The following is a 9,476-nucleotide window of genomic DNA, read 5'->3' as shown; positions in this document are numbered from 1 at the left end:
TACTTACCCATTCTATGAGATATCTTACTAAAGTGTATTCTATGTAGGATGTGTGCATATATGTGCATATATGTGAGGTAACATGTATTATGCATTCTTACATACCCTCATGATCAAATGTTCCAAAATTCCAAAGTTCCAAAGTCCTACCATGTCCTTTAACGATGTTTGCATAAAATCTTTCTTACTCTCTGGTCCTCTGTCTGGTCTGCATGCCAGTTGCCATCTTCCAGTCTTGATTGAAGATGTGGTCTTCAAATCAGGATCCACCGGAATAATCAATCAGGAACCCAGAACACACGAACAAACCACAAACATGTATGCATGTGACATTTTTATGTGTGTGCAAATAAGAGTGAAAAGTATATTTGCATGGAAGTAAGTTGAAATCTTCATGAATGTTTGTCAGAATTTATCAATCTTTATGTCTGCAGGTAAGATTTACATGTATTCTCTTCGTGCATGGAGGTAAGCTTTGCATATGTATATCTTCGTGAAAAGCAAGTAAGGTCTACATATGTTTTTTCACAGATGGGTGTGACCATTATGCATAGGTTCTCAGGATTTTGTTAAAAATAGTGATTTCAAGTTTGCTAATTCTTGTTTCACTTTTCACTAGAAGATTTATTGAATGTTTACTGTACTTAGTTCTTGGCAGAGACTTTGTATAGAAATATATCGAGGCTTTTTCTAAGGCTTCTAATGCTATTCTTTTGGCTGCAACACTGGCTGCATTTGCTCCAGGGGTGCTATCACTTAATCATTTTAACATATGTAGGACTCTCTTGTCTGTATTCTGGTGGCAAGTAGTCATGTCCTTTCATGTGTTGTCAGTAGGGACGGTCATTGCTTATTGATTATATTCCCAGAGCTAATCAACATTATGGGTGTGATGCAATTTCACATGTGAAGTATGGAACTATGGATCTCTTTGATCAACCTTTATAGATGTTGGGATTGTCATTATGACCTTAGTTGGTCTGATCCATCTTGATTCTGTAGGAGATTCTCTATTAAGGTTCTTGACATATACCTTATCACCTGGTTTTATCTCATGCAATGAAAAATCTAGTGGTATTCTTTGCCCAAGCAAACCCAGTTTCCTTAGTTCTTCAATCCTACGTTGTATCTGTTTTAAGTATTCATGAAGAACACATTCCCCTCTTAAGATGGACAAGTAAGGTGGTCTTACTGTCCTACCATGCCAAAGTGGCTGACCATGTAGCATTTCAAAAGGTGATATAATGCAGGTCAGTCCTAAGCCTGGTTCTAATATTGAACAAATCAAGAGGCAAAACATCCGTCCATTTTAAATGTGTTTCTGAACAGAGTTTGCCTATTTATGTTTTCAGTTCTTTGTTCATACGCTTGACCTGCCTGGAACCTTGGGGTCGATATACTGAATGGTAATTGCACTTAATCCCTAAATTCTTGTAGATTACTTTTAGAATCTGGGAAGCAAAGTGAGACCCCTTGTCCGAATCTATGGTATCAGGAATGCCATGTCTAGGTATAATCTCCTTTAATAGAAATCTCACTACCGTAGCAGTGTCACTTTTCTTGGATGGACATGCCTCAACCCATCTAGTCAATTTATCCATAATCACCAATGCATATTTGTATCCCATGTCTCTAGGCATGTTGATATAATCAATTTGAATACACTGAAAAAGCATATAGCTGAGTGGTCTGCTGCCCAATGCAGCACTCTTAAAATGTCCTTGATTATATCTCTTGCATGTTTCACATGCCTGACAAGTTCTAATGGTATTTTTTGTAATTCCTGGTGCTGTCCAATATCTCTTTATGGTATCCAGAATCCCTTGCACTCCATAATGTCCTTCTGCATGACTTACAGTGCATAGATGTTGATATAACTTTTTAGGGAGAATAGGTTTACCCCCTTGATCAATCCAGACACCCTTGATTAGTTTAGTACCTAGCTGCTCTTTCCATGACTGCATCTCTTCTCCATCCTAGGCTTCAGTGAGATCCTGCCTTTTGATCAGAGAGAAATTCAGCACATGGTGAGGATCGAACCTAGCAGCGTACTTTGATGTTGTGCCTGCTCAGTCATTCCCTAGGGGTATTCTGTCCTTCCCATGAGTGTGTGCCTTAAAATGGATTATGGCCACCTCTTTAGGAAAGTCTACAGCACTTATGATATGATCTATCAGATTGCGATATGCAATTGGTTTCCCAGCTGAAGTTTTATGCCCTCTGTTTTACCATATGTACGATGACCAATGCACCGTGGAGAAAGCATATTGTGAATCCAGAAAAATATTAACTCTTTTCCCTCTAGCTAATTCTAGGGCCATGATCCTCCCTAAGCGCCGACATGGCTTGGCAGTGATGCATGACAAAGAGTTTTGTCATTGTCAACAACTGCTGCCCCTATGAATTTTCTCCCATCACGAACATAAGAGGATTCATCCATGTATAACTCTATTTCTGGATCCATAAGAGGTGTATCTTTAAGGCATTCATTTGGCCTATGCATGAGTTCCACTATCTGATCCCAATCATGCAATACTTCTCCATCCATTGGCAAATCAGGGATCAGAGTTTCTGGGTTCGATGGTGCATATCTATGAATTGTGATGTTATAATTGCCTAACAAAATGACTTCATACTGGGATATTCTTGCATCGATGAATGAATGCATATTCTGCGACCATAACAGTTTTTCAATTTGATGTGCGGAATACACATGCAATTTACATCCTAGTACTATATCATATGACTTCTTGACCATTAGAGCTGTAGCTACTAAGCTCCTGAGGCAATGAACCATTCCTTGTGCAACCGTGTCAAGGATAGGACTGTAAAATGCAATAGCCCTCAGATTTAACCCAAAATACTGTGCTAATATTCCAGAAGCAACACCTTTTGCTTCATGGACATACAAGTGGAATTCTTTCATATAATCAAGTATTCCCAAAATTGGAACTGATAAAATAGCTCCTCTCAACTGTGACAAAGCATGTAAATGTTCTTTATTTAATTGCAATGGTTCTTTAATATCTTTCTTTGTCATATCAATCAAGCACTTTGAAATATGAGAATATCCTACTATGTACTGCCTTCAGAAACCAGCAACCGCCAGAAAAGCTCTTAAGTTCTTTCTTAGTTCTAGGGGTGCCTAGCTTCTGTATGTCTGCCCTCCTTTTATTAGATATTTTCCTGGTGTCCCCCTCCAGGACTAATCCTAAATATTCAACTGTTGGTAGGACCCATTGAATCTTCTTTTTAGAAACTTTATGTCCCCTCATATAAGGTTCTCTCAATAATTTCTTTGAATCTTCCAAACATGTTTTAGTGTCAGGAGATGCTAGCAACAAATCATCCACATAGTGTATCAATCTGCTATGTTTGAAAGTTATGGTAGCTAGATCTCTCTGCAATAGTTGACAAAATATTGAAGCAGACTCGCAACATCCTTGCACTAATCTTGCATAGCACAGCTGGGTTTGTCTCCATTGGAAAGCAAAAATATTTTGAGAATCAAGGTGCAACAGTATAGTGAAGCAAGCGTTGCTCAGGTCCAACACTGTGTACCACCTAGACTCTGCAGGTATTTGAGTTGTGATATTGTCTGGAGATGGTGTTATAGCGTGTTGTTTTTTTTCATATAAAATTATTCACAGCCCTTAAATCCATCACAAATCTCCAGGCAGGAGTTCCATCTTCATTTAGCTTATTCTTTTTAATAGCTAATATTGGGTAAATGTATTCAGATACCATAGGTCTCAATATACCTTGCTCAAGCAAACTATTTATGATAGGTGTTATCTCTTCTCTCGCTTCTCTACTCAATTTGTATTGTGGTATCTTAGATGGTATTCCTTCCCTGACCTCAATCCTAACAGGAGTAATAGATTTAATCTAACTCATATCATTTTGATATTTTGCAAACACCCCTTGTGGTATATCTGTGTGTATGTCACACATAGAAGTTACAACTTGAATCTTTTCAGGTTCTTCTTCAAGTTGTTCTAATAGTGATAGTGCTTCAGTGAATTCCTGGATAGATGCAATTAAATCTCCCCAGGTTTTCTGTCTGGGGTCTGTCATCCCCAGTCCTACTTGCCTCAGCCCAGAAAGACTGAGCACCCGGGGCTTGGGCTCCATGTGAATGTCTTTGTCAGCCACAGGAACTGAAGCTGAACTTTTCCTAAGGCCTGGAGGAGTTGTGATCTGCACCAGAGAAAGGGGTGTCCTTGCCATTGAAATCACAGGTTTTTGGTCTCTGGCCTCCTGCCTTGCCAAGGTCTTAAACAGGCCACTTCCAATCCACTTATTTGGTTATAAGGTAAGAAAAAGAACCAACACAGTCATTTTCTGTCTATTCTCTGCACAGCGCCACTGTCCAAACCTACCATTCTCACCTCCAACAATACTGAAGTGGAGACCAAAGACTTCTCATTGACCTGCTATGCTACAGGTCAAATTCACGCTTACAAGTGGTTCATAAACGGAGTTGCCCCAGCTGGTCGCAGGATACAGCTGTCGCCAGATAGGAGGACAGTCACTCTCCGCAGTCTCACAAGAAGCTTTAACAAAGGGCCCTATGTGTGTGAAATCGAGAACCCATTTTATCACAATAGGAGTGATCCATTCACACTGGATGTTGCCTGTGAGTAAATTTGTTCTTCCTATATGGTGCCTGCTTATAGCTTGGTGGTGTGTTCCTAGAGGCCAGGCTAATTCCATCCCTCCTCAGAGAGCTAAAGAGCTAGGCTCTGAGGCTCCCAACCCCTTTCATCTTTAGGGAGCCCAGATTGGCCTTGCCATGTGTTCTGGTGGAGGGTGGCCATCCAGGGTGCTGAACTGGAGAAAGCCCTAAGATCTTCCAAGTTCAGATCCACACTGGAAAAGTAGAAGATGAGTTGTGAATTTCCCAGCTCAAAGGAGGATCAGGGAGACACAGTGGTTCTTGGTGATGGGTTATAGACCAGGAGAAACCCCCTTATTTCTGCCATAATCTCAATATGGAATCCTTCTCTTTCTTCCAGATGGCCCAGATATCGCCACAATTGTACATTCAGCCGATGAGTACCCTCCTGGGGCAAATATTACCTTGAGCTGTGTTGCTGATTCTAACCCAGCAGCACGATTCACTTGGTTACACAATGGACAACCTGTCAGCAACTCAGCCACATTTTCTGTTATTGCATCCCTGAATCATGCTGGCACTTATACCTGTACTGCATCTAACTCATTCACTGGTTTGACGCGTACTGCAACCAAGAATATTATAATCTATGGTGAGTATCTGGATTGGGCCCCCAACTTTGTGTGGGGCTCTCTCTTTCCCTGGCATGACAGAAATAGACAAAAGTGACTCTCTCCCCCCCCTGGTCCCATGGCACAGTGCATTGTGGTAGAAAGAGCCCTGAGCTCAGAATCATAAAACTTGGATAGAATCCTTTCTTTTCTGTCTACTCTCTGTGTAGTAAATGACTCCTCCTTTTGAGGCCTCAGTTTCTTTATCTGGAAAAATGAATTACATTTTCTCTGTATATAATAGCATTCTATGAGTAAAGGTCCTTTTTATATGGTAGGTATAAAAAGCATGTGAGTTGTCTTCATCATCCTTGTTATTGATATTGTATTATTCTCTTCTGTCCTAGTGATATACAACCTTCTTCATCTCCCAAATTCTAGGACCGCAGGTTCAATGACTGCCCAATACTCTTTCCTTCAATCCCTTTCCCTTGGTGCTGTGGAACCACGGAATATTTCTAGTCTTGGTTGGAGTATAAGCTATGGTCATGCAATGGGGCTGGCCTTGATTCCCCTTGGTAGGGAAATTCTGGAGATGGAAAGGAAGATATCAACTTTGTCTCCTTTCACACAAAGAGATTCACCATTGGACATATATTTTCCTCTTTGTGGCATTAAATGCCACATGGAAGCATGTCTCTTGTGAAGCCTGGTTCTGATCTATTGGCTTTAGCATTCAGTAGCTGGATCCACTGTAGAATTCCTGCTGCCCAATTAATTCACTGGTCTGACTTTCCTATGTACAGATGACAGACCCTCCATTCCCATAATCACATTAATGTACAGCAGGACCATAGAGAGATCATCTCTGGCCTTAGTTTCCTTTTATTTCATGTTGTTTTATTGTTACAAACCTTAGGGGTATCCCAACTTCCTGTCCCTACCTCTAGGAATGTTCTGAATGGAGAGCAGGGGGGAGAGATAGAATTGTGAAGTGGGGAAGTGACCTTGGGGAAGTCAGACACCAACAGGATATACTTCAGAGGTGGAATGAATTTTTATTGGCCTCAATCTGTACATGAGGATGATGAAAGCACACATTTTAAATGATCATATAATTATCTCTGTGTCATTTTCTTTTGTTAACTATTTTCCAATTACCTTTTCCCCTGGTTCATGCAGCACCTGAGAATGTTGCAGGCTATGTATTTGACACCCGTGGTTGAAAAGAGCTTTTTCTTAATTTATTTTTTCCAATTAACTAAAATCTATTTTCTGTCCCCCTTCTACCTTCTACCAGTAATGAAAACTAAAATCTTTGGGACAGGTATGAGTTGTGCCTGCCTGTAGCCACAAATTAATATATTCCTAGGTGGACACCTGAGAAGGAGAGTTAGAAACTGAGAGAAAATGGGTGAAGTGGATATAGAGAAAGAGGAAATAGAACAAAGGAAGAGAGACTCAGAGACAAGGCTTCAAGAGCTTGGGATCCAGCCTGTGTGCTCCTCTGATGGTGGTAGAGAGAAAGAGAGAGTGAACTATATATGTCCTCAATCTTTTATTGGAGGATCAAGGAATGGGGAATGGAGGTAGCTAATGATCATTTTACAAGGCACAAGACTTAACATTGGTTCAACTGACTACCACAAGATCAAATAGGAGGGGTTTATTCAAACATGTGACCTGGTATGGAATCTGGTCAGACAAGGTGTGAACTAGGACCCTATGGCAGCTTACCCGGGAATTCTTCTTATTTTTGGACTGTAGATTTGGAGAGTAGTCAGAATTAATACAGTACCTATAAAATGCAATGATCAAGACTAATAAGCCTATGAATCCGGTACATGAGCACATAAGTTGCAATATTTACATATTAATAATTGTTTCAAGATTAAAATACATGTATGATGCCACATGGACAATCAAGGAAAACTAATTTCAGAGCTCAAAAAATATGTGTTGCAACTTACACCCTCAGTCCATCCCATTTCTGAAGAGAGGCAGCTGATTTCATAGGAAGTCTATAGCTTTTTGTAGAAAGTGAGTAACTTATTTCATCATGGGTCTTCTGCAGTCCTGGTTGGTCAGGGCAGTGATGAGAGGTCCCATGGGTTTCCAAGTTGTTTGCCTTCAGAACAATGTTGGTATTGTATATATTATCTCTTGGTTCTACTCACTTCATTCTGTATCAGTTCAGATAAATCTTCTGAAGTTTCTTTTCTTGAACTCATTCTGTTCAATGTTTCTATGAGTGACTTGGATCAAATGAAATAATATCTGTAAAGAGTTTTGTAAATCATGACCATTAATGTTCTACTAATTCTACAGACAAGCAGAAGGCCTAATTTTGAAACTGGAAAGAAAAAAAGAAATAATGTGTGACAAAGTGTGGGAGTAAAAACACGGAGGAAAGGCAACTACTTGACTACAGTTGTTGAGGGGATATGATTGAGGAGAAATGCTAAATGAGCACCCTAATGCAAATACCAACAGCAAGGAATAGGGTTCGGAACAAGGGCACATGTGATACCCAGTGGAATCACACGTTGACTTGGGGAGGGTTGGTGGAAGGGGAGGTGAGGAAAAGAAAATGATCTCTGATTCCAATGAATAATGTATGAAAATGACCAAATAAAGTAATGTTTAAAAACTAAAAACTAAAAAAAAAAAAGAGAATTTGGATACAGACTATTAATGCCATGTTGGATTGCATAAAGAGATGTTGGGGATGATTGAGAGATCCACAAACTTATTATCAGTGGGAAGGTAACAGGGTAGTTGAAAAAACATAATGTATACTTTTTTTAATCCTTCCCTATTAGCATTAGAATCCATGCTGTGCAATGGAGGTTAAATGAGTGGCCCAATGTCATATATCTTTGAATTATTTGAGGTCAGATTTGATCCCAGAACTTCTGATCTCTAGGCCTGGCTCTCAATCCACTGAGCTACACAACTACCCCAACCACTAATGCAGTCTTAAGAGAAGCATGTCCACTTGGAAGAATAAGGAGATAGCTGTCCTTCTGTACAATCAGATGGCACTTGGATTATTGTATTTGGTTCTAGATGACACAATTTACAAGTGGCAACAGTGAAGTGGGGAATGTTCAGCCAGATTGTTGAGGGGTCTGGAGTCTCTGAAGATCAATTGAGGGAACTGCGTATTAGAAAACTGCCTGGGACTTCTAAGGAGTTGCAATAGGGGACTGCTAAAAAGTTTCAAGAAAGAAAGACTGCAACATTATCAAAGCAGGGATAATGAATGTTTATTGTATGCAGCACGCAAGATTTAAAGTTCTCCTCAAGAGAAACAATCTATTCTCCCCAATCCTCCCCAGAATGTGAACAGGGGAGTTAACCCGTTCTCAGGAGATCTTGGAATTGTTTATGCAGCCTTGAACTGAGATTTCTATGTTTTGGTGTACTCAGCAGGAATAGTTTGTGTCAAACACCTGGGAAGAGGAATTTTTTCTCATGGGTTCCTGGAAGGTTCACTGCAATTCCCCATTTATTTTTAAGACATCAAATTCCTTTTGGTACAGGATCCCATTAATAGTTTTTTTGCAATTAAGCAAAACTAGTAATTAAACTTTTAGCAAACAAGGCAAGCATAAGCAGATAAACAAAATCACAAGTGCACCAACTAGAAGAAGAGTCATATCATGAAATAAGGAGGAAAACATTCCTTTTTATATTTCGATCCAATTATACAAAGAATCTGCGATATGCTGTGGTTAGAGATCCTCCTGAAAGGATGAATCAATATTCTGAATTAATATACTGAGATTGTTAATATATTTGGTGATGTTTTCATGGTCCCATAATTCCTGTAATTGTAATTTAATTTTTTTCCAATGTTTTTGTGTCATTATTTACTCTTATATAGTAAGCAAAATGCAGTATATCTATAATCACATTTCATGTGTGTTTTCAATGACATATTCTACTTCATTTGTTAGATCAGTCATATTTTTCTGTAACATCATAATACTTTTGTAAAAACTTGTATCAATTTCTTTTTCTCTTTCTAATGCTGAGGTTACATTTGTAGCCAATGCTTTCAAATGATTGGCGTCATTCTCAAGAGAATGTAAGTTAGATACTGATTGTGCTAAAGATACAGAATCTATTATAGTAGAAGCCAATGAAGAAACTAATGCTACTATGCCTAATGCAATACAAGTAATACATCGTTTATGTTGTGGTCTTATTTTTTGTTGTAATACATAAAGAATTTGGTCCCC

The 9,476-nt window shown here is 39.2% G+C and overlaps 1 protein-coding gene across 1 annotated transcript; it reads left to right on the top strand.

The window, feature by feature from the left end:
• Positions 1-424: 424 nt before the first annotated feature.
• On the top strand, positions 425-7,881 carry LOC130459018 (carcinoembryonic antigen-related cell adhesion molecule 1-like). Its single transcript, XM_056826232.1, has 3 exons — positions 425-434; positions 4,337-4,639; positions 5,019-7,881. The coding sequence occupies exons 1-3, from the start codon at positions 425-427 to the stop codon at positions 5,345-5,347; spliced, it is 642 nt and encodes a 213-aa protein (XP_056682210.1). The 3' UTR covers positions 5,348-7,881.
• The last annotated feature ends 1,595 nt before the right edge of the window (positions 7,882-9,476 follow it).

The sequence above is a fragment of the Monodelphis domestica genome, chromosome 4 (genome assembly GCF_027887165.1).
Source record: "Monodelphis domestica isolate mMonDom1 chromosome 4, mMonDom1.pri, whole genome shotgun sequence".
NCBI lineage: Eukaryota > Metazoa > Chordata > Mammalia > Didelphimorphia > Didelphidae > Monodelphis > Monodelphis domestica.
The sequence above is the reverse complement of the archived record's forward strand: the minus strand, read 5'-3'. Positions and strand labels throughout refer to the sequence as shown.

Coding starts and splice junctions, on each gene's coding strand:
- LOC130459018 (XM_056826232.1), top strand. Junction 4,640..5,018: donor ATTCACACTGGATGTTGCCT/GTGAGTAAATTT, acceptor TCTTTCTTCCAG/ATGGCCCAGATATCGCCACA.